At 40.1% G+C, this 24,895-nt stretch overlaps 1 protein-coding gene and 1 long non-coding RNA gene across 4 annotated transcripts in view; both read left to right on the forward strand.

The window, feature by feature from the left end:
- Window positions 1–1,381: 1,381 nt before the first annotated feature.
- LOC132377491 (uncharacterized) lies at window positions 1,382–7,672 on the forward strand. Its single transcript, XR_009506655.1, has 3 exons — window positions 1,382–1,598; window positions 4,733–4,882; window positions 5,333–7,672. It is a non-coding gene; the product is annotated as an uncharacterized LOC132377491 (long non-coding RNA).
- Window positions 7,673–12,008: 4,336 nt separating this feature from the next.
- LOC132407402 (disabled homolog 2-interacting protein-like) overlaps window positions 12,009–24,895 on the forward strand; it is a 605,300-nt gene continuing 592,413 nt past the window's right edge. For all 3 annotated transcript variants that reach the window (XM_059993828.1, XM_059993832.1, XM_059993831.1), the window contains exon 1: window positions 12,009–12,158. In XM_059993828.1, coding sequence (XP_059849811.1) covers window positions 12,083–12,158 — 76 coding nt within the window. In that variant the 5' untranslated portion in view covers window positions 12,009–12,082. The remainder of the gene's footprint in view (window positions 12,159–24,895) is intronic.

Consider the following 24,895-nt stretch of genomic DNA (forward strand, 5'->3'; position numbering starts at 1 on the left):
ATGAGGGTGATTTGGGCCAAACACAGGCAAACAGGACTAACATAGATGGGCCTCTTATTCTGTGCTGTATTATTCTATGACTCTGAAATATATTGGCTAGTCTACAGTCCCCTGGGACACCACCTATGGCTAAAGAGGATACGGAGATCTTTATCAAGGCCCTCGCTATCACCCCCTTGCCTCTCCAATAATTTGGCATAAATCCCATCAGGATCAGTAGACTTATCTGACTTAATGCTCTCCAATACCCTTTCCTTAATCTCAACATGCCCTAGATTATTACTGTAAGACTTGACAAGCATGTAAAATGTGCAAATATTCCTAGAATAAACGTGACTCCTTAAAGAGCCGCTTAAATCACCTTGTTGAATAACTGAGAGACTCAACCTTTGATTGCAAGGTCATTCAAATAATCCTTGAAGTGCTGTTGGAATGCATCCTCTTATCATTTGGAAACTATGCTGCAAAACAAAAGGCTGTCACTCTGTTTTGAGCTACTATTAATATTATGTTTGAACCCATTACTGTAACCTTAATAATGAACAGTTAACTCTTGATGGAGTTTGCAGGTGAACTAAATGATCGGCCTCTATAATACAATTTGCTCCACTCAGAATCCACAGCATCTTTGCTGTTGCCACAAGAAAGCAGCATGCATTATCAAGAACCTCCACCATCTAGGCCATGTTCCCTTCTTGCTGCTATCAAGAAGGAGGCACATGTGGAAATATATTTTGAACTTTGTATCTTTTGTAGCTCCATTGACAAAATAGAGCAAACAATCCCAGAGGGCTAAGCTAATATGTTCCAATATATGTATGAGACTGCAAGAAATGTGCTTACTAAAGGAATACATGACTGCAGGCACCCGATGTACTGAATATTGTGCAAGAATAAATAAGTAGCAGAGACAAGTCAACTTCAGATGGCAGACTACAACAAATGTGTCAGAAGGACTAAGCTAGTTGGAAATAGTAATCTTGTCTCATTCTTATGTATAAAGGGAATGCTTTGTAAACCGTGTGTTGTGAGTCCCCTACCATCCCTAGTGGGAGTGGAGGTGAATTTTCTCTTTGCGAGTAATAAAGCATTTGATAAAGATGCACTCAGTGTTGATGTTGTGTTTTGTGAGTCTTGACAAAGAGGAGCCTTAGGTCCCATACCACCATGTTCAGGAACATGTATTACCCTCATTCTTCAGGATATTGAACCAGTGTGGACACCTTCACTCACCACAGCACTGAACTGGTCATTCAAACACAACCAATGGACCTCTCTTTCTTAGCTATGTCCATCATTACGTCAGAGTGGATTTCATTTCATTCCTTTGCATATTTTAATTAATTCTTTGTATATTTCTTTTTCAGGGTGGTTGGGGTCCTACCGGGATCTTAATCTACAGTGGCATTCAAAACTGAGGTTCTGCATGATGGAGTGGCCGTCTTTCAGAATGTCCAACTTCGGCCGGAAATCATGCGTCTTCGGAGCCGTGCATGGTCCCTACGAACATGAATTCTTGCCAGTGTCGCACACTGAAGCATAGCCGGAACTGGAACATCAAAGACAGCATGAGTGGTTATTGGAGAGCTCTGCGCTTGGTAATTGATAGATCTCTCTCTCTCTCTCTCTCTCTCTCTCTCTCTCTCGAGAGAGAGAGAGAGAGAGAGAGAGAGAGAGTCAGTTTGCTGCAGATTCTCAGGTCACTTCAAACTGATTAACATGAAAATAGCGTCTGTTATCTCCCCTCTGTTATCTGTCTCTTGTTAATGAGAGAGTGCCTGCTGGAAGTGAAAAATGTTGGAGTGAACAGTTAGTTTTTGATGCAGCTTAGACCATGGCCTCTCTTTGGGGGCTTTGCTGTTGGTGGCGTGGTGGGTGGTGGGAATGCTGATGCTTTATGCTAGCATGTGGGGGAGAGGGAGGGGTGATGCTGCTAGCTGCTGTTGTGTGTGGGAAGGGGGTGGGGGCTTTGGGGTTCATTCTTTGAGGGTTTCCTTCTGTTTTGAGGATGTCTGCAGAGAGTAAGAATTTCAGAGTAATAATCTCTGATATTAAATGAAACTATTGAACGATTGAAGTGTTTATGTTTTAAGGCATATTTAATTGGTGTCTGATTTTGATAAAATTTAAAGTTATTTTCTGAGAAATATTTAAATATCTGTAACGGATACATTTTTGAGCAGTTCAAAAGCAGTTGACAACAGCACATTGCTGACAACTGGTAAACTTGGTATATTGTTTCAAAAATTGTGTACCTTATTCATAATACTTACAAATACTGTATATAATGCATTCCCTGTACATTGCATCTATTTGCATGATTTCCATCATCATGATTTTATTTATATAAAACTTAGGCAATGTGTTGGGTCCAGGCTGAAGTTCAAGTTCCAAGTTCAAAGTAAATTTATTATCAAAGTGCTACTGTATAACCCCCTGAGGTTCATTTTCTTGCAGGCATACTCAATAAATCCAATATCTATAACAGAATCATGAAAGACAATAGACAATAGACAGTAGGTGGAGGAGTAGGCCATTCAGCCCTTCTAGCCAGCACCGCCATTCACTGTGATCATGGCTGATCATACACAATCAGTACCCCTTCCTGCCCTCTCCCCATATCCCTTGACCCCGCTATCTATAAGAGCTCTATCTAATTCTCTCTTGAATGCATCCAGAGACTTGGCCTCCACTGCCTTCTGGGGCAGAGCATTCCACTTATCCACCACTCTCTGGGTGAAAAAGTTTTTCCGCATCTCTGTTCTAAATGGCCTACCCCTTATTCTTAAACTGTGGCCTCTAGTTCTGGATTCACCCATCAGCGGGAACATGCTTCCTGCCTCCAGCGTGCCCAATCCCTTAATAATCTTATATGTTTCAATCAGATCCCCTCTCATCCTTCTAAATTCCAGTGTATTTGAAGACCACACCAACAGGGTAGACGACCAATGTGCAAAAGACAACAAACTGTGCAAATACAAAAATAAATAAGTGAGAAATTAAGTAAGTAAATAAATAAATAACAAATTAATAAGCCAGAACATGAAATGAAGAGTCCTTGAAAGTGAGTCCTTAGGTTGTGGAAACAATTCAGTGATGGGGCAAGTTGAATGAAGTTATCCCCTCTAGTTCAACAGCCTGATGGTTGAGGTGTTATAACTGTTCCTGAACCTGGTGGTGTGAAGTCTGAGACTCCTGTACCTTCTTCCTGACGGCAGCAGCAAGTAGAGAGCATGTCCTGGTTGGTGGGGGTCCCTAATGGATGCTACTTCAAGTATGTGTGCTCAATGGTGGGGAGGGCTTTACCCATGGTGACTGGTCCGTATCCACTACTTTTTTATAGGATTTTCTATTCACGAGCACTGGTGATGCAGCCAGTCGATATACTTTCTACCACACATCAATCGAAGTTTGTCGAAGTTTTAGATGTCATGCTGTATTATCACAAACTTCTAAGAAAGTAGAGGCACTGATGTGCTTTCTTCTAAATTGCACTTACATGCTGGACCCAGGACAGGTCCTCTGAATTGAAAACACTGAAGAATTTAAAGTTGCTGACCCTCTTCACCTCTGATCCCCCAATGAGGCTCAAGGACCTCTGATTTCATCCTGAAGTCAATAAGTACCTCCTTGGTCTTGCTGATATTGAGTAAGAGGTTGTTGTTGTGACACCACCAGATTTTCAATATCTCTCCTATATGCTAATTTGTCACCACCTTTGATTCAGTCTATGAAAATGGTGGCATTAGCAAGCATAAATATGACACTTGTTTTGTGCTTAGCCATAAAGTCATATGTGTAAAGTGAGTAGAGCAGGGGCCTAAGCAGACAGCCTTGTAGTGCATCTGTGCAGATAGAGATCATGGAGGAGACGTTGTTGCCAATCTGAATTGACTGGGTCCTGCAAGTGACGAAATCAAGGATCCGATTGCATAAGGAGGCAGTGAGGCCAAGGTCTAGAAGCTTATTGATAATTTGCCCGTCGAATGATTGCATTTCTAACTCTGATGGCTAGAAGATCTATATTGTTGAATTGGAAAGAAATTGATCCTCCCACTGTATTTAATTGGTTCTCTCAAACTATGTTATGTTTAAATTTAGAAAAAATTAGAAGTGGTACTTTTGAGACTTCTATTAAATTTGAAAAGTTATGGAGACTATTTATTCAACATTTTCATATGATGTAATATGACCCTGTGCCAAGTTCATTTGATTTCCCAGTTTTCAGCTTATGTATTTTGAGAGGACCGGAAGTGACGGCATTGATGAATACTTATTTTTGTGAGATATTATAAACAGCCCGCTTTTTTTTTCCTTCTCTTTTGTTTTTTTTCTTTTATATTACTTATTAGTTATAGTTATTAGATTAGATTAGCTAGTTCTGCATTATATAATTTTTTTTTGGTTTTTTTAATTTCTTTTTTCTGTTTTTATATTATACATTATGAAATATTTAGATTTACTATGTCCATACATATATCTTATGGCTTATGTCTTGGTAAACTAATTTATATTGTAACTATTATGTATGTTTTTTTTTTCCATATGTAATGGAATGTGTATGTTGGTAATTTCTTTATCAATATATCATCTGTATTCTGTCCATATTACTAATATTAATAAAAAGATTTAGAAAGAAAGAAAGAAAGATAATTTTAGAGGGAATGATTGTATTGAATGCTGAGCTGTAGTTGATAAAGAACATCCTGGTGTATGCACTTTTGCTATCCAGATGTTCCAGGGTTGAGTGAAGAGCCAATGAGATGGCACCTGCTGTGGACCTGTTGCTCTGCTAGGCAAAATGGAGCGATTCAAGTTGCTTCCCAAGCAGGAATTGATGTGCTTCATCACCAGCCTCTCAAAACACTTCATCACTGTGAATGTAAGTGCTCTCAATAAGACTTCACATCAAAATATTCACATAATCACTTACAACATGAAACCTGTACATTTAATTAGTTATGATGTGTTTTCATTCTCAGGAGAAATTATTTACAATGGGTAAATAATAATTATCTAAAAGTAGATGGACTTATTCTTTGATTCCTTGCTGAACTGTTGATAATCTCAGAATGCACAGTATTTTGTAAGGCAAGCAATACTACAATGCTGACCAAGTATGTTATTGATGAAAAAACCTGCCGTTATTTTTGCAGCTGCAGATTTCAATCATGCTATTGTGTGATGCAGAGAAGATAGTCCACATTTCTGACTAATAGAAATAGAAAATGGCAAAGGATCTGTGACTTGTAACATTAATTTTGTTTCTCTTTCTACACGTGCTGCCTGACACATTAAATATTACCAGAATTTGTGTTTTTTTAAATTCCAGATTTCCATTTCTGGATTTTGAGATGTACCATGGAGAGCATTCTAACTGGTTGCATCACCATCTGGTGTGAAGGAGCCACTGCACAGGGTTGGAAAAGGCTGCAGAGGGCTGTATACTGAGCCAGATTCACCATGGGCACTAGCATCCCCGGCATTAGGACATCTTCAAAAGGCGATGCCTCAAGAAAGTGGCAACCATCATTAAAGACCACCATCACCCAGGTCATGCCTTCTTCTCATTGCTACCATCAGGGAGGAGGTACAGAAGCCTGAAGACATAGACTCAATATTTTAGAAACAGCTTCTATCCCTCCACTACCAGGACAATGAACCAACCCATAAACTCTACCTCACTACTTTTTTGTTTGCTCTCTGTTTGCACTACTTATTTAACTTAATTATTTTTCTATATACATATATTATTTATTGTAATTTATGTTTTTTTATGCATTGCAAAATGAGCCTTGCAGTTGCAAAACAACAAATGTCACGTGATATGCCAGTGATATTGAACTTGATTCTGGCCTGTATGGTAGAAACTCCAATTCAGTTTGGAGACACAAGACACTACAGATGCTGGTTTCTGGAGGGGATGAAATCTTCCTGGGGAATGCAGCAGGTCAGGCAGCATCTGTAGAGGGAGATGGACAGTCGACGTTCTGGGTCCAGTACAGATGAAGAGTGTCAACCTGAAATGTGAACTGTCCATTGCCCTTCACAGATGCTGCCTGGTTTGAAGTGGTAGTTGAATGTTAAATGATGATAGGGCAGTGGACACTTTCAATTTAGACTTTAGTAAGGCTTTTGACAAGGTCCCACATGCTGATTTGGAAGGTTAGTTCCAATGGAATCCAGGGAGAGGCAGTTATGTGGATTCAGAATTGGTTTTGGGGTAGGAGGCAAAGTGTAATAGTTAAAGGCTGCTTTTTGGAATGGAGGCCAATGATTAGTGGTGTGCCCCAGGGGTCAATGTTGGGACCCTTGATATTATTATTTATATCAATAATTTGGATGTGAATGTACAAGGCTTCATCAATAAGTATGTGTTGAAATAGGGTGTGTTGTAGATTACAGGGGATCTTGATCAATTAGGGAAATGGGTCAATGAGTGTCAAATAAATTTCAATAAGGTAAGTGTGAGATGGTGAATTTTGGAAAATCACGTCAGCATAGAACTTATACTATGAATGGCAAGGCACTAGTGTGCATTGGAACAAGTGCATAGTTTGTTGAATGTGGAGTCACAGGTAAACAAGGTAGTGGAAAAAGGTGTTTAGTACTCACTGGCCTTCATCAGTCAGAGTCCTGTGTGTAGGAATTGCAGTTGAATACATTGTTGGTGACATCACTGTTGTATACAGTTGGTGTGTATAGTTTTCATCACCCTGTTATAGGAAAGATATGGTTAAATTGGAAAGACTGAATAATATATTTGCAAGGATGTTGCTAGGACTAGAAGAACTGAAATATTGGAAGAGTTTGACCAGGCTATGTCTTTATTACTTGAAACTTGAAAGATTGAGTGGCAACATTATAGAAATATTTAAATTATGTGAGGCATGGACACCAGTCTTTTTCCTGGTGGAGGGGAGTCCAAAACTAGGGTGCATATGTTTAGAGTGAGATGCGAAAGATTTAAAAATACCTGACATATCAATTTTTTAACGTTGAGGATTGTGAATATATGGAATAAGGTGCCAGAGCAAGTGGTTGAACCAGGTACAATAGTACAGTTAGGAAGCTTTTAGATAGGTACATGGTGGGCTGAACCAGGAAATTGATACTAGTTAAGTGGGTACCGTGATCAGCATGTATTTCTCCATGACTCCGAGGCAATGGTAAATTTTAATAGTTAATTTTTTGGCAGAATACATTTAGAATTTTGGGATAGGTCAATTGATATCCACAAAAAAGAAATGGGGGAGATTATTTTACATACTTTACTGAAAAAATGCCTGGTTGCTAAGGTGAAGCTTTTTTAAATAATGCTATTGTTTTAATTTTAAATGCTTTCAAATTCTGTATGAATTTCCCTTCTTAAAACTTTGTAAATTTTCAAGGTTATTTAAAAAGTTTTGTTGCGTGTATCTTTAGAAGTGACAGCAGATAGAGAATATGTATAATTTTATTGCTGCACTCTTACCTTGTGAAAGCATATCCAAGATGGACATTTTTATGATCTAACATAATGGCGTTTCTATGTTTGTGCAATTGGGGAGTAATCATGCATAGTGCTAGACAGTAGAGCCATAAGCCATGGCTATAATTGGTATGAACCTGCACTCCATATCCTAAGTAAAAAAAATACACAAAATAGTTTCTTATTAACTCAAAACAGTGTATGTCAAGGAAATAAATTGAATAAATTCATTGTCAAGAAGTACCGAGGGACAAGCATTTTTTTTCTGTAAACAAAGCTTATCTGTACCAATAATAACTGTCCATCAATGTTCAAAATAGACGGCCAAGCATTCAAACTCGATATATTTATGTTTTCTACTGTCATTTATTTCCCTATAAAGTAGACTAAATAATGAAACTGGAAATGAGGACATTCTTCCAACTTTCACTCTTTTGTATCAGTGAATTTGTCCATAGCTATCAACTAGAATTTATTGTTTTATGTAAGAGACTGTTCATGTGTGAGTGCAGTTAGTGAATGGCCTTACATATATTTAGTATAGTTGGGGGGAATATCAGTTAAGATTTTGTCGATATCCAATTTGCACTAAATTCCTAGCAGGGTTGATAGGTGAGGAATAGATATACTGCCTCTTTTATTTCCCAAACAATCTTATTTGGGTACCACACACAAAATGCTGAAGAACTGAGCTGCTTGACATTTTGCGTGTGTTACTCAAGATTTATTATTATTATTGTCAGGTTTATTATCTCTGATAGATGTTGTGCAATTTATTGTTTGGCAGTAGCAGTACAGTGCAACACATAAAACAGTACTCTAAGTTTCAATTAGAAATGCAAATAAAATAAATAGTAGTGAGGTACTGTCCAGGGGCTCATGGACAGTTCAGAAATCTGATGGCAAAGGAAAGGAACTATTTCTAAAACATTGAGTGGGTACCTTTAGGCTCCCGTACCTCCTCCTTGGTGGTAGTAATGAGAAGAGGGCAAGTCCTTGGTGCTGAGATTATTTAATGACAGATGTCACCTTTCTAAAGATGCTCCTGATGGTGGGGAGGCCAGTACTGATGAAAAAGCTGACTAAGTCTATAAACCTCTTCCCCTCAACCAACAGGCTCTTGAACCTAAGGGGATAACTTTGCTCAACTTCACTTGCCCGATCACTGAAGTGTTCCCACAACCAATAGACTCAATTTCAAGGTCTCTTTATCTTATGTTTTCGATATTTATTGCTTATTTATTTATTATTATTATTATTTCTTTCTTTTTGTATTTGGCAGTTTTTCTTTTGCCCACAGGTTGAACACCCAAATTGGGGGTCTTTTATTGATTTTGTTTTGGTTATTACTCTACAGATTTATTAAGCATGCCCAGAGGAAAATTAACCTCAGAGTTGTATATGGTGACATATATGTACTTTGATAATGCATTTACTTTGAACTTCAAAGCTTTTTCTGATCCTGTGCAGTGGCCCCTGCATACCAGATGGTGAAGCACCCAATTAGAATGCTGTCCATGTTAAAAAAAAATATGAAGTTAAATTTTCAGGATAATTAGTTTTTGTAAGGACAAGAAAACAGTGTTGGAAAAGACAGGAAGAAACAGAAAAACAACTACAGTAGTTTAGTGACGGAACAGAGCAGTCTGTGCTGTTAATCTCAACCATAGTGATTAGATAGTGGAAAGTAATGGATTTCTGTCCAATAGTGAAAATTAGAGGCTTCCTTGAGCATTGCTATTTCATTTGGAGCACTGTTGGAGCTTATCTGTAGCCTTTTATCCCCTCACTTCTGTTAGTTCATGGTCTAGAAATCTATGAAATTTAAAAAAAATGAACATTTACTTGAAATATGAGACAAGGGATAAAAGAGGACTCTTTAGTTCTCGGTATCATTTGGGTGGCAAAGCAATTACTTTACTGTTGTTGCCTTGTTTGGTTTTATTGTTGTTGCTGCTACATGAGTTGTTCTGCTTTAATTGGACTTTTCTTTGGGAAGAAAAAAGATACTGAGAAACCTGACATATTTTGATTGATGCATTGGGTTGTTATCGGGAAGATGGATATTCCTTTAAAGTTTGAACATTTTCAATAGAAAAAAAAATGGATGATTTCACTGAAAACCGATGCCAAATGACTTCTTAGAAAATACAAATCCCAAATTTTCAATTGCATTTTCTGGTCAGTTTCAATAATTTAAAAAAATGTATAAAATGCCAATATTGCAGCATAACACATACAGAACGCTGGAGAAATTCAATAGGTCAGGCAGCATCTGTAGAAATGAATAAACAGTCAACGTGTCGTGCTGAGACCCTTCATCAGGACTCAGCCCGAAATGCTGACTGTTTATTCCACTCCATAGAATCCTGAGTTTCTTGTAGCTGTCATGAATCATTGTGTTGATTGAAGTCCTTACCACTGCAATTTTTCCACAAAATGTATGCATTTTTAAAATTATATGAAGATGTCTTCCATGTTTTTACCCTAGAATGAAAAGATTTAATTGATCCCAAATTCATCAGTTATTTTCACATTCTCTAAAGATTTTGTTGTATGTAATTATTTGAAAATGATTATGATGGAATAAATTCCATGATAGATATCAATGGCAAATCAATTAGTTGGAAATGCATTTATGTATTTTATTAAACCCTGCGCAGGCAAAAGTACAAGGACAAATAAACGTTTTTGAAATGAAGAACATAATAAATGGAATACACTAAATGATTCTTTAGATGTCAAATATATAAATCTCTCAGGCAATTATATTAATACGGAACAATAAGCATGTCCATTGAGTTACATGGTGGTAGCCAATCAGAATAAGTTATCAGTTGTTCATGGAGATCAACAGAAAACTTTGAAATTTACTCACATGAATCATTTGTTTAAAGAATAACGGAATAATGGAATAAGAATAATGGAATTGGAATTGCATGTCTCCTAAAAATAAGTATATTTTATGGAATGAATTAAGGGACAAGGAACAAAAGATGGGGACTAGAGAAAGAAACAATGAAGTTAAAGCTTAAACATAGTCTACTAATAAATTCCACGGTCCAAGAATAGTTCTTAACAACATTACAATAAATTTGAGAAGCTATAGAATGTGGATTATCAGACTGACATGATTTTATACTGTGCTTTTTGTACACTAGTGTTATGCAGTATAATGGTCTAAAAACCTCCCAACACTACAAGCTGGGTTGAGATCATTTTTGTTTATCAGGGAAAAATAATGAAGGCATGAAACCATGATCGGTATACGGAGCTTAAATGCATATATATTAATGATCACAGACTGGATGGGCAGAATGGCCTTACTCTGCTCTGATGTCTTATGGTCTCATACTTTGCAGCATCTGCAACCTTGCTTGTGTGACTGGATTTTATTTATATATAAAATTGGCTATGGAAGAATAGCCCTGAAGACCTTTTAGGATGAACCCAAAAACACAAGAGATTCTGCAGACCGTGGAAATCCAGAGCAACACGCACTGAATGCTCAGCAGTTCAGGAAGCATCTGTAGAGATGAATAAACAGTTGTGTTTTGGGCTGAGACCCTTCATCAGGACACCAGTTCCACCAGAATCCAGCTTGTTTGTCCCTTTCAAGTGTTTTCCAGATTATAAACTACAGACTGAATTTCAAGTGCTCTATACTGTGAGAAAAATGCACTGACATTGCATTTCTTATCTTGTTTTTGTTTTAGATCTGCAAGTCTATTCTCCACCATAATTTGCTCTGCCTCATTTATTTTGCAATGTGTGAACTGGGGCAGTCAAAATTGTGCCCTTGCTTGGTCCCTTGGTGCTCCCTTGTAATTGTGGTACTGAAAAGGACTGGTTATGGGAACTGAGTAAAACAATTACTGCAAATTTTGGATGGAAATTAGCACATGGAATTAGAGAATTCATTCTATTTACTATTTTCCCTTGACAGATTGGAATTGATAAGGTAGCTCTTTTTATTTCATATCTAAAGGTTAATTTTGAAGCTGGAAGGTCAATGATAATCAAAGCTGATTTGTCATTAGGGCTTGGTGAGTTAAAGTTAACAAGTTCCAATTATTTTTGGGAACATTAGAATCACGTATGGTCTGAGTCCATGTGAAATAAACCTATGAACCTAGGATAGCCCACCCATTGCTTCCATTGCAAATGGTTTTTCAGCTTGTCTGGAACAACCGCCCACTTTAGAGGATTCCTGTGTGGTCACTAATCCTGCCAATCATTTTTTATATTAATAGTTAAATGGATAATATGTCTGTCGATCAAATCCAACTCCTTTGTTGAATGGGTAGTTTCGCCGTCAATCAACACGCGTCCTCCACTGAGCATTGAGCGTGAAGGCGGGTGGAGAGCGAGCTCGGAGCCAGGTGATTTAATTCGAATTGAATAAAAGGCGCTGACTTTGGCTGGATGAGCCGTAAATGAAAGTTGGATTTTGGGAGAGGGGAAAAATTCAGGGATAGGAGGGTTTTATTTTGTAGAGGGAAAGGTGGCGGGGCGGGGCGGGGCAGGGCAGGGCAAGGTGAGGACCTTCCGCGGGCGGCGCGGGACTGTGATGAGGAGAGGTGACAGTTTCGGTCAGGCGTCGGACACTCGATGGAGGAGACCGGAGACCTGGACTCGTTGCTCTACTTTGCTTCTAGTTTGTACCAGGGCTGGATCCGAGTATACGGTGAGTCCGGTTGTCGAGACGATTAGTCCCGCGCGGCTCCCATCGCCCTCAAAGTTTCAGGGAGCCGGCAGGTGCACCTGTCCCTTTTTTGTTTGGTGGTTTCATCTGAGCGGAATCGTTGTCCCGTCAATGACCGTTCGTTCAAAACAAGCGATTAATCATCACCTTGGGACTGTGCCCCCTCCCAAGCAGCGACCTTGCTTGTTTATGTTGCGTTCGGAATTGGATTTGTTTTGGTCGAGGAATAATTTTACGAGATGATCGATTTCCACCCCCCCCCCCCATCTTTCTGAGGGGTGGGTGTGTTGGGCGCGAGAGGCGCGCACGTGCTGGGCGTGTGCATGGCGGCTCAAGTGTGCAAGTGTGGCCAGTGAATGCCTGCGAGCATCTGGGAAACGTGAACGGCATGTACAAGGTGCGTGTGCGAAACTCGATGTTGATGCTTCCAAACAGAGGAAGTCAATGCACTGGAGACGGGTGGAAATGAACGGCCCCTGCATGTTGCGGAGACATTGCATGAGAGCAGACAACAGGGATGCAAAGAAGGGAACGTGTCTGGAGTTGAGCATGGAGTAATCAGAGTAGAGTTAGTGAAAATGCAATTGCGGATGCATTGAGGAATGTGTGCTCCTGAGTACGTAAGCTGAAAGACGCTTATGTAAACATGAAGTTCAAGTGCGGTTATAGGCAATTTGGTAACTTCCAGAAAGTATGGAGAGCATAATCTTTTCCAGGTGATCCACCTCTCCCTTTCTGTGTCAGTTCCCACTGCTCCCAGTTGTCTGCTTCTGTCACCATGCCTTCCACACTAACTTGAAGGCAACCCCCCCCACCCCCCAGCACATCTTCTGACTGTGTCGGTGCTTCATGCAGTTCACTATGTTTTGATGAACAGGTGACAAATAAAACTAATCTGAATATGTGTTAATGGAACCATTGTGTTGGTGTACATGTTTGATTCTGTGGTGGTCTGGGTACTGAAGTGCTGAGTTGATATAGGCCATACAAGTGAGGGATTGCAAACATGTGGGACACTTGTCTGGGTATCTCTGGCACATTCATAATTACTTTGAAGCTGGTCTTACGATGTCCAAGTCCTGATGAATATCCAGCCATTGCCTGACCGGTTGGGAATTCACGGATTTGGACCTAGTGACAATGAAGAATATCCCCAGTCCACCTCTCCTGTTCTGTCAGTTCCCCATAGCCTTCAATTGTCTGATCTTTCAAAGAATATATGCTTCCTCCTTAAATATCTCCAATGGTCTAGCTAACCTTCTATGGTAGAATTTCAGAGATTTGCCACATTCTGCAAGAAGTAGCTTCTGTACTTTTCAGTCAAATGATCACATCCTAATGTATAACTGCCTATACAAATGGAACAGACTTAAATATTTCTGATCTGGGGAAGGTTAGTGTCTGGCATATTTGTGGCAGATGTGTTACTTCCCAAAGGAGTGAATATTTTAATTGATGGAAGGGGTGCCCGAAAATGGGTTTTGTTATAGAAGATGCAGAATTGCTTGATTTACTCTGCTTAATCCTGCAGTACTCCAGGAATGCAATGTTGATGTGGAAAGAGTAGAATATATCACTTGCTGAAGAACACAAACTTTAGCCTGTTTCTTGGATGCACTATTAATGTTAACTGGTCCAGTTTAGTTTCTGCTCAGTGATGACTTCCAGCATGTTGATGGCTAACGTTTTGACATTGAAAGTCTAACCAGCGCTTGTTGGGAATGTCACAGGTGTTATTTGCTACATGTCAGCCCATGTCTTATTGATTATGTTATTTTGCACATAGGCACAAGCTACTTCGTTATCTGCATTGCCATGTTGGGAGTGGATACGTGGCATTTATCAATTCAATCTCCCGTATTGAAGCTAGGACATTGTATTCCACTTTACTAGAAATTACTTCAAGTAGAATTTTTCCTCCCTAATTTCCATTGTCTTATTTTTCTATGTTGTCATTCTTGGCCAGATGCTGTCAAAAAAAATTAATTACTCTTGTCTCAAGAATTTTAGTTTACATGTTTACACCAAACCTTGAGCTGAGTTACCTAATGGAAACCAAACTGCGCACCAAAGGGTTCATTCGATAGCACTACTAACAAACTTGGGATCACTTCACTGGGGGGAGAAAAGATTAGACTGGTAATATTTAACTGCATTGGACTTCTCCTGCTGCCTTGCTGTCAACAAACATGTTCCTTTTGTTAGAACATTGATTAACTGGACAAAAGGTTCTTCCCAATGAATGGACAGTCAACTTGTAGCAAGATAATCATTTATCTGCATACCCTTGCAGATAGTACAATTGTAAATACTGTGAGGAGGCACACACGAGTGAGATAGATCAGCTGGTTGAGTGGTGTCACAACAACAACCTTGCATTTGGTCAGTAAGACCAAGGAATTGATGGTGGACTTTAGGAAGGGGAAGTGGGGAGAACACACACCAGTCCTCCTCGAGAGGTCTGTAGTGGAAAAGTGAAAAGTTTCTGGTTGTCAACATCTCTGAAGATTTATCCTGGGCATAACATATTGATGTAACTACAAAGTAGGCATGCCAGCAGGTATATTTCATTAAAAGTTTGAGGCAATTTGGTATTTCACCAAAGATGCTTGTGAATTTCTACCAATGTACTGTGGAGAGCATTCTAAGTGTCTGTCTGGTATGGAGGTGCCAATTGAGTGATAAGCATAATGAAAATGATGGCTGAGGGTAAGAGCAGTGAGGCCCAATTCAATTTTCTACAACTAGTTTAGAAGCTATTTGTCATGTATTGTAACAAATCCAAGGCAATTCATTGAAGTTTCGTCCAACCAAATTTGCTGCAATCTTCATAATGAGTTATTGGGGTAATTGAGAGTACAGCAACTTTTAGCGGGAACCCCCAGGTCTTGGGACCTTTAGGATTGTTGGCATTGCCACCAGTGGGAGGGCGATTTAAAATCTTCAGGTTAGTATTGGAAGAGAGCTGGCATCAATGACTATTTATAGAGGTGGAGGAGAATATAGAAACGGGGAGGGGTAACACTGATTTTACAGAACTGTTCTTGTTTGGACTCAACACTGCTCTCTATAACTGGATCTTGAACTTCTTGACGGAAAGATTTCAGTCAGTCTGAGTTGGTAGCAACATCTCAAGCTTCATCACGTTGACCACTGGTGCTCCTGAGGCTGTGTGCTCAGGCTTGCTGATGATGACTCGTGACTGTACTACCAGATCCAGCTCAAATCGTGCCATTAAGATTGCTGATGATGTGACAGTGCTTGGCCTCACCAGCAACAATGATGAGTCGGCATGCAGAGAGGAGGTAGAGAGGCTTGTCAGATGGATTGAGAACAACAACCTGAATCTTAACATGGACAAGACAAGAGATGATTGTGAACTTCAGGAAGGCACAGGTTGACCACTCTCTATTGCACATCGAGAGTTCTGGTGCAGAGCACAAAGTTGCTTGGTATATATGGACGATCTAACCTGGGCCCAAACGCTACCTCACTAGATAAAAAGCTGCAGCAGTGTGTACACTTTCTGAGGAGATTTAAGTGTGCAAGGCTTATTCTAGCAGCTTTCTAGAGAAGCACCAACAGAATGTCCTGTTTTACTACTATTGTGTGGTATGGAAGCTGCAAGGCATCTGATCACAAGACCCTACAGAGAATAGTACAACCGTCAAGATGATCACCAAGGTCTCCTTCCCCCTATTTGTGACATTTACTGGGATCATTGTATATAAAGGACATTGTTGAGGATCCCTACCAGCCGTCCTACAATCACCCTGGCTCCCTATTATCAGTAAGGAGGTACAGAAGCATCAGGATTAGAACTAGAGGATTGGGTAACAGCATCTTCCCTCAGGCTGTGAGACTAATGAATACCCTGTCTCCCCCAAGATCTTGTCACTAGGTCTGTGAGGTGCTGACTGTATTTACTTGTGCTGTGTACTATATGCACTTTGATACTTTATGTACTTGTGGTAATATTTTGTTTTATGGGTTGTGTGTGTGTGATGTATATTTTGTAGGTGCACCATGGTCTGGAGGAACGTTTTATTTAGCTTTAATATATGTAATGGGTGAAGGTATGGAGATGCGCAAGGTCTGGATGATTTAAGCGCTGGGCCAAATTGAAAAGGACAGGGTGTCAGGGACAGAGGCGAGGCATGGACCAGTTTAAATCACTGCTTCTCGAGGTTTACTTGTCTCCGTGCTGAACTTAAACTTGTTACTCTGCAAGGTTTACTCATCTCTGCAGCAAACTACGTCTGGCCTGCAACTACCATAGCGTGGACTCACTTTTGTGAACTTCAGTTCCGAAAGCAATTTGCTTACTTTTATGGTTTGCATGATTTTTCTTTTTTTTATACACTGGGTGTTTGATGGTCTTCTTTTGTTTTGATGGGACCTATTGGGTTTCTTTGTTTTTAGCTGCCTGCAAGAGGATAAATCTCAAGGTTATATTAAGTAAACATACCTTGATAATAAATGTACTTTGTCTTGATCAAAGGAGGTGTAAGGCTCTCCTTCTTTCCACTAGCCTGCAGGTTGCCCTTCGGAAAGGTGTAGCACCTGCTTAGCCCCCCTGGATCAGGGTTACAGGAAGCCATGGGAGCAGGTGGTGGATGGTCTTAAGAGCAGCTGGTGCATATCACAAGTCCTGGTTATGCAACCAGACATACAATCTGTGAAGAGTGTTGATAATGGCTGGGCACACCCATCTTGTAAAGACACTGCTCAGAAGAAGGCAATGGCAAACTACTTCTGAAGAAAAAAATTGCCAAGAACAATCATGGCCGTGGAAAGGTATGATCGCCTACATAACAAACAATAATCTTGAACTTGATATGAGGGCATTTTGCTGTGGCTAAAAATGCAAATTGAACCATGAGATGAATGAATATGCTTAGGTGCAGGTCAGGATAGGCAGTGGTGTTTTGTATGTTTAGAAGATGGACTGGAAGAAGCTGGCAATAATGTGTTTGCTGGTGGAAGAGAAATTCCCAAGTTGAGACGCTTTGGATAATTGCTTGGAGAGTCACCAATTTGGCTCATTCTAAGCACTGTGGTATTCCAGAAAAAATCCAGTTTTCTTTAAGCTTACAGCTATATCTGGGTAAGGATTAGATTCCTTTTATATAGATTTTTGTATTGATTTTTATCTACTTGTCAGTGTGGATTTTTATCCATACTACTAGATATGGTAACCATACCTTTACAGTGTTGTACTAAATATCATCAAACGCAACTGAGAAGGAACAAAGTGGAGAGCGGAACCAGTCTGTTGTTCCTAGGAATAAATACATGTAAATTAGATTCTTAATAATGTACATTTTGGATGCTTGTAACCTAGGCATAGCCTGTGTTTCTACACTAAAGCAAAGACTGGGAAGAGGTGGAGATGTTTAATTGAATGATGAAGTCATTCTTAGCACTGGGTATACATTATGATGTTAAAACAATGTGCAATATTTGCTTGTGTACGTTGGCCAGTCACTGACTAAACTGGTTCTGCAATGGGTTGTGGTGCTTTAAACAAATAACCTTGCCTCATACTTGCAACAGTATGGTGGAAACCTATTTAGTTCATGGAGCAAATCCCGGGAGAGTGCTCCTACATCTTACTTCCCTTGTACCCTGCAGCTTGTTCCCTCTTACTCATGCACATCAACTCCCATTTGATTCTTTCTGCCAACTAAATTACCAGCAAAGGTTCACGCAAGGAATCGAGAACAACCAGAAGGAATTCACTAGTTCACTGAAAGCATGTGTAAACTCCTCATAGACAGCATCAAAATCAGGTTTGAATCTGGCTCCCAGGAGCTGTGGCTGGAAGTATGCCTAAAGAATGGCTCATCCTCCTATTTTAGATGTCCAACAGTGCATCTTGCAGTATTATGTAACATGAAGAATTCTGCAGTTTTGTGTAATATGGAAAAACTAACTTTGAGATTTAACAGGAAAAAAAAACTATATAATCTTAACAAAAATAGAATACTGTTGCTTTATCTGAGTGGCTTTCTGGTGCAGTGGTTAAATTATAGTTATTACATTGATGTTCTTGCTACATTTAAATTAACCTGCTGGAGCTGGGCAATAAACGCAGATGTTGATGATCACATCCAGGGAATGGAGATTTTACATTTAAGTGTAGTAATTATAGAATGTTTGAAATGTACTTGAGTGATCATTTGTAACGGGGTCCTCTGAAAAATTGTTGTTTAACATGGGGAGTCTTTTTCTGTTCTATTGGATGTTAAACTCATTTGTATTGGAGAGTGTTATTCATATGATCTTGTCGGATAATGAAATGGAATTCTTCACAGTGCCATGATGTTTCCATTATTCTGAATGCAACTGAGAACAGTTGGTTGACTGCAGACCAACCATGCTGATACTTTGACTTGTGATTAAATGTCTTCCGAAAATGTAACTGGTGTGGAAATGGTATAATTTGTGATTTAAAGAAAAAATATGCTTTTGATACCCATTTATAAAGCATAACAATCAACTGTGATCATTGGAAACTATGATATGAAGCCGTAAGTGATAACGATATTAATACCTACGGCAGGGGTTCCCATCCTGGGGGTCCACAGATCTATTACTTAATGGTACTGCTCCATGGCATAAAAATGGTTGGGAACACCTGCTTGGGTCAATGATGGGAGGTGTATTTGGAATGTTCCTCAGTCATTTGGATGGAGGATGGGATGGCAAATATTTTGCTGTCTGCTTTTTTAAGAAAAAAGTTGGCTATTTTATGCTGATTCTTGCATAGTGCTGTAGCAGCAAAGCTGTTGCATTACAGGTGCCAGCTGATGTAGGTGACACATTTTTAGCAGCAAGGAATATTATCCAAAATTCTCTATAGCACATGTTAAAAAGAAAACAATACAATACAATGTTCGTTCATTTTTGTCCTCTACAGCAGGAATTTTGTGGAAGACCAGGATTGCAGTTTTTTTTTAAGAATTAACGGCCATTGCTAGGGGGTTCAAAGTGCAATTTTGAGTTCTGGAGTGACTATGAGAGGAGCAGAAATGGGCCATTTAGCCTATTGAATTTGCTCTGCTATTTGGCCGGTTGTATTTTTGTTGTCAACCCATTCTCTTATCTTTTCTCCATAATCTTTGATACCCTTACTAATCATAATATTGTATACCTAATGACTTACCTCCACAGCTGTCTGGCAATGAATTCCAGGCATACTACTTTCTGGGTAAAGAAATTCCTCATCTAAAGTGAGACCCTTTTATTCTGAGGCTGTGCCCTCTGATCCTGAACTCTCCCACTACTGGAAACATTCTCTCATGCCCACCCTTCGCAGGCCTTTCAATACAGTATTTAGTAGATTTCAATGAGATCTTCACTCCCACTTCCTCCACCTTCTCATCTTCAGCAGATATATGCCCACTGTCAAAATCTTCTCATTTTGTTTATCTTTTCATCTCTAGGATTCTTGTAAAATTCCAAACTCTCTCCAATACTAGCTCATCTTTGGGTATGGAACCAAAAGCTGGTCTGATGAGTCTTAAAACATCAGCATTATACTCTTCTTTTTATATTTTAGTCCTTGCAAGGTGAATGTGAACACTTTGTTTTTATCTTTCTTACTGCCAACTGAACCTGTAAGTGAACCTTTCAGGTAGGGATTCCCTTTTTTATGCCATTAAGTAAGATCCCAGGTTGGGAATCCTGTACTAGGACTTCCAAGTCCCTTTGCACCTCTGTTTTCTGAAATCTCTCCCAATTTAAAAAAAAATCTGTCACTATTCATACTCTTCCCAATGCTGTACTCCTCCTGCCGCTTCTTTGTTCAGTCTTCCAACTTGTCCAAGTCTTTCTGCAGACTCATTGCTTCCACAACACTACCTACACCCTCCACCTAACTTTGTATCATCCACAAACTTGGCCACAAAGCCATCTGTTCTGTACTCTGGATTATTAACTTAACATGAAAAGTAGCAGACCCAATACTGACCCCTGAGGAGCACTGCTAGTCACTGGCAGCCAATCAGAAAAGCCTTGTTTATTTCTACTGTTTGCTTTCTCCCAGTCAGCCAATCTTCTGCCCATACTTGTACATTTCCTGTAATACATGGGTTCTTATCTTGTTTAGCAGCCTTGTATGCAGTACCTTGTAAAAGGCCTTCTGAAAATATAAGAAAACACAATATCCGTCAGGCAAGGAAAGCATGCTGACTTCTGTTTATTTTATCATGTACTTCACCCTTAATAATGGACTCTAAAATCTTAACACTGAGTTCAGCCTAACCAGCCTGAATTTTCCTATCTTTTGCCTCCCTTCCTATTTGGAGTGGAATAACGCCTGTGATTCCCCCCCTCCCCCCCAAGTTTTATTGAAGCATTCTTGACTCTAGTGATTCTTGGAAGATCATTGCTAATCACTTCAGATATGTCTTCCAGAATACTGAGGTGTGCTCCATCTGGTCGATGTGATTTATCCACCTTCAAACTTTTCAGCCTCTGAAGCATCTTAGTAATAGCAAGTACACTTGTGTCTGCCCCGATTCTCAAATTTCTGGCATGTTGCAGAAGTGAAGACTGTTACAAAATGCACAACACCAAAACCAGATTTGCCTTTTCCCTAGTGGACTTGACAAGCTGTTCCAAAAAACCATCTCATAACTATACTATAAATTTCTTCTCTTGGGATCCACTGCCAGCCTTTTTTTCTCTCTCTCTTTAGTCTACCTGCATGTTGCAATCTCCTGCGGCTGCCATAACATTCTCTTTCTTACATTCCTTTTCTATTTTCTGTTGCAGTTTGTCCTTCACATCCTGGCAACTATTCAGAGGGCAGTATTGAATGCCCATAAGTAAGTTTTTAACTCTTCCATCTTAACTCTAACCATGGATTCTACATATTCTGATCATATGTCACTTGCTAAAGATTTAATTTAATTATTTTTACCAAGAGAGCCATCCCAACCCCCCCACCCATCTGGCTGTCTTTTTGATAGAAAGTGTATTTGTGGATGTTTTGCTCTCAGGTCTGAGCTTTTAGCTATAATTCAAAGTAAGTTTACTACCAAAGTACATATGTTACCATGTACCACTCTGAGATTCATTTTCTTGCAGGCATACTCAATACATTCGAAATAGAATAGTAACCATAATAGAAACAATAAAATACCACACTAACTTGGGCATTCGGCTAGTGTGCAAAAGACAACAAGCTGTGCAAACACTAAAAGAGACAACTATTAAAAGCAATAAATATCAAGGATGTGAAATGAGTCCTTGAAAGTGAGTCCATGGGTTGTGAGAACACTTCAATGACAGGACATGTGAAGTTGAGTGATGTTTTCCCCTTTGGTTCAGGAGCCTGATTGTTGAGGGGTAATAACCTTTCCTGAATCTGGTGGTGTGAGTCCTGAGGCTCCTGGAACTCTTCCTGATGACAGAGATGAGAAGCAAGCATGTCCTGGGTGGTAGAGGTCCCTGATGATGAATGCTGCTTTCCTGCAACAATGCTTCTTGTAAATATGCATAATGGTGGGGAGGACTTTACCTGTGATGGCCTGGGCTATATTCCCTACTTTTTGTAGGATTTTCCTTTTGAGGGCATTGGTGTTTCCATACCAGACTGTGATGTAGCCAGTCAATGTACTGTTCACTACACATCTACAGATGTTTGTCGCTGGAGTTTTGGATGTCATGCTGAATCTTTGCAATCTCCCAAGGAAGTAGAGTGCTGCCATAATTGCATTTATGTGCTGGTCCCAGGACAGGTCTTCCAAAATAATAATACTGAAGAATTTAAAGTTGCTGACCATCTCCACCTGTGATTCTTTGATGACTGGCTCATAAACCTCTAGTTTCCTCCTCGTAGAGCTGATAATCAGCTCCTTGATAATACTAACATTGAGTAAGAAATATGCCACAATGTTGTACCTGCCAATTTCTAACTGCACCACAAGCTTATCCACCTTGTTTCATATATTGTGGGCATTCAAATATAATGCCTTTCGTCCTGTATTCACCATCTCTCTTCCACCTGTCTCCATATTGCAGGAAATTAATCTTATCACTTTCCAAACACTGTATGTCATTCCACAGACCTCAGGAACTTCTGCACTGTTCTGCCTTTTTATTTTATCCATGCTTTTCCAACCTGTTGAATTCACCCTCCCTACTCCTTAGTTTAAAGCCCTATCCTGAGCCCCAGTTATGTTATTTGCCAGATCCGTGGTCCCAATCTAGTTCAGGTGGCTCGCATCCCGTTGGGATGCTCTTTCCTTCCTCAGCACTGCCCACTTCTCCCACACCAATCTTTGTGCTATGCATTTAACTCTCTAATCTTTCTGACCCTGTGCTAATTTACACTTTGCTCAGGTATCAATCTAGAGATTACCTTTTTCTTTTGCTTTGCTTTTTAATTTAATCCCTAGCAGCTCAGATTCTCTAGCAAAACCTTTTTTTTGTTTTACCTACATCATTGGTACCCACATGGACCACAACAACTGGGTCTTCACTCACACTCAAATTCCTTTACAGGTCAGATGAGATATCCTAAATCCATGTACCAGACAGGCTACATGGTCTTCAGGATTCTCGATCCTTCTGAGAAATTTGCTTATTCTCTTGGCTGTACTATCCACAATACAATTACATTTAACTTTGTAAACTACATTTGTCAATTTCTTCTGGTAAAAGCCCCCCCCCCATTTCCTTCCCCCCCCCCACTACCCCCTTCCTCTATTCTCCACTCTGACCTTTTTACTGCTTCTCACCTATCTATTACCTCCTTCCTTCTCTTTTTTTCCCTATGGTCCATTCTTCTCTCGTGTCAGATTCCTTCTTCTCCAGCCCTTGACCTTTCCCACCCACCTGCCTTCACCTATCACCTTTGAGCTTGCCTCCTTCCCCCTCCTCTACCTTTTTATTCTGGCGTCTTTCTGCTTCCTTTTCCATTCTGAGGAAGGAAACATCAATTACTTATTCATTTCCATAGATACTGCCTGACCTGCTGAGTTCCTCCAGCATTTTAAGCGCTTTGCTTTGGATTTCCAGCATCTGCAGACTTTCTTGTGTTTACATTTAACTTATGTTTTTCTCCCCCCACCACCAAGCACATCTTTCTCTTCCCCCCCCCCCACCTCTGCCTCCAATTTCTGCTTTTTATAGGGATCGCTCCCTATGCGACTCCCTTGTCCATTCATCCTTCCTCACTGATTTCCCTCCTGGCACTTATCTTTGCAAATGGAACAAGTGCTATATCTGCTCCTACACCTCCTCCTTCACTACCATTCAGGGCCCTAAACATTCCTTCTAGGTGAGATGACGCTTCAACATGAGTCTGTTGGGGTCACTTATTGTGTTTGGTGCTCCTGGTGTGGCCTCCCGTATATTGGTGAGACCCAACATAGATTGGGAGACTGCTTCGCGGAGAGCATCTACACTCCGTCCGCCAGAACAAGTGGGATCTCCCAGTGACCACCCATTTTAATTCCACTTCCCATTCCCATTACGATATATCCATCCATGGCCTCCTCCACTATTGTGATGAGGACACACTTATGTTGGAGGAACAACACCTTGTATTCTGTTTGGGAAGCCTGATGGCATGAACATTGATTTCTCAAACTTACAGTAATGTCCCCCCAATCCCTCTTCTCTATTTCCCATCCCCCTTTCCCTCTCTCACCTTATCTCCTTGCCTGCCCATCACCCCCCTCTGGTGCTCCTTCCCCTTTTTCTTTCTTCCATGGCCTTCTGCCTCTTTCGCCAAACAACTCCCCAGCTCTTCATCCCTCTTCCTCCAGATTTCTTTCTGGTGTTTCTCTCTCCCCTCCCCCCCACCTTTTAAATCTACTCCTCAGCTTTTTATCTCCAGTCCTGCCTATGGTTTTCAGCCTGATATGTCGACTGTACTTTTCTTTTTCATAGATGCTGCCTGACCTGAGTTCTTCCAGCATTTTGTGTGTATTGCTCTGATTTCCAGCATCTGCAGATTTTCTCTTGTTTGGAGTCTTAACTGGTCTTCACTAAAGCCCCAAAATCCTCCACCGTGACACTGAGCCCCTGTTGCGGTATCCTCTTAAATTTTTTTTATTGGCAGCTGGTGTCTAATAAGCCAATCAAATGAGTCTTGCTGCTTTAATGGATTCAGATTTTATTTATAATATGTGCATCAAATCTAACAGTGAAATGTGTTGTTTGCGTTAACCACCAACACACCTAGGGATGTGCTGGGGACAGCCCACAAGTGTCGTCACACATTCTGATGCCAACGTAGCATGCCCACAACGTTCAGCAGAACAACACAAGCAACAGCGGCAAACTCCTTTCCCACCCAATCACTCACACAGATAGGCCTCCAGTCCCGGGGGAGACCACCTCTGGGCCTCCAGTCCTTGACTCTGGACTCTCAGATTCCCGGATTTGCTCCTGGAAAGTGGAACTCATCAGCAGCAAAATTTGCTGTTTTAACAACTTCCTGCTTGTACTCTTGTACTTATTGCTAGAATTGAATAAGATTTAATGAAAGCCTATAGTTATTAAATATTTCTTATTAGTACATTTGAAGGATAATGCAAGCAGATGACTATTCCAAAGGGTGAACTGCATTTTTGTTTTTGCAAAATGGTTAAAGAAATTTGGAACTGGGATTCATGTTGAACTGTTCTGGTACTTCAGAATGGAGGTTAAAGGAGTCTCGATATAGCCATCTTCTAGCCAGAGGCAGTATGAATATAATT

Source organism: Hypanus sabinus, chromosome 18 (genome assembly GCF_030144855.1).
Source record: "Hypanus sabinus isolate sHypSab1 chromosome 18, sHypSab1.hap1, whole genome shotgun sequence".
NCBI lineage: Eukaryota > Metazoa > Chordata > Chondrichthyes > Myliobatiformes > Dasyatidae > Hypanus > Hypanus sabinus.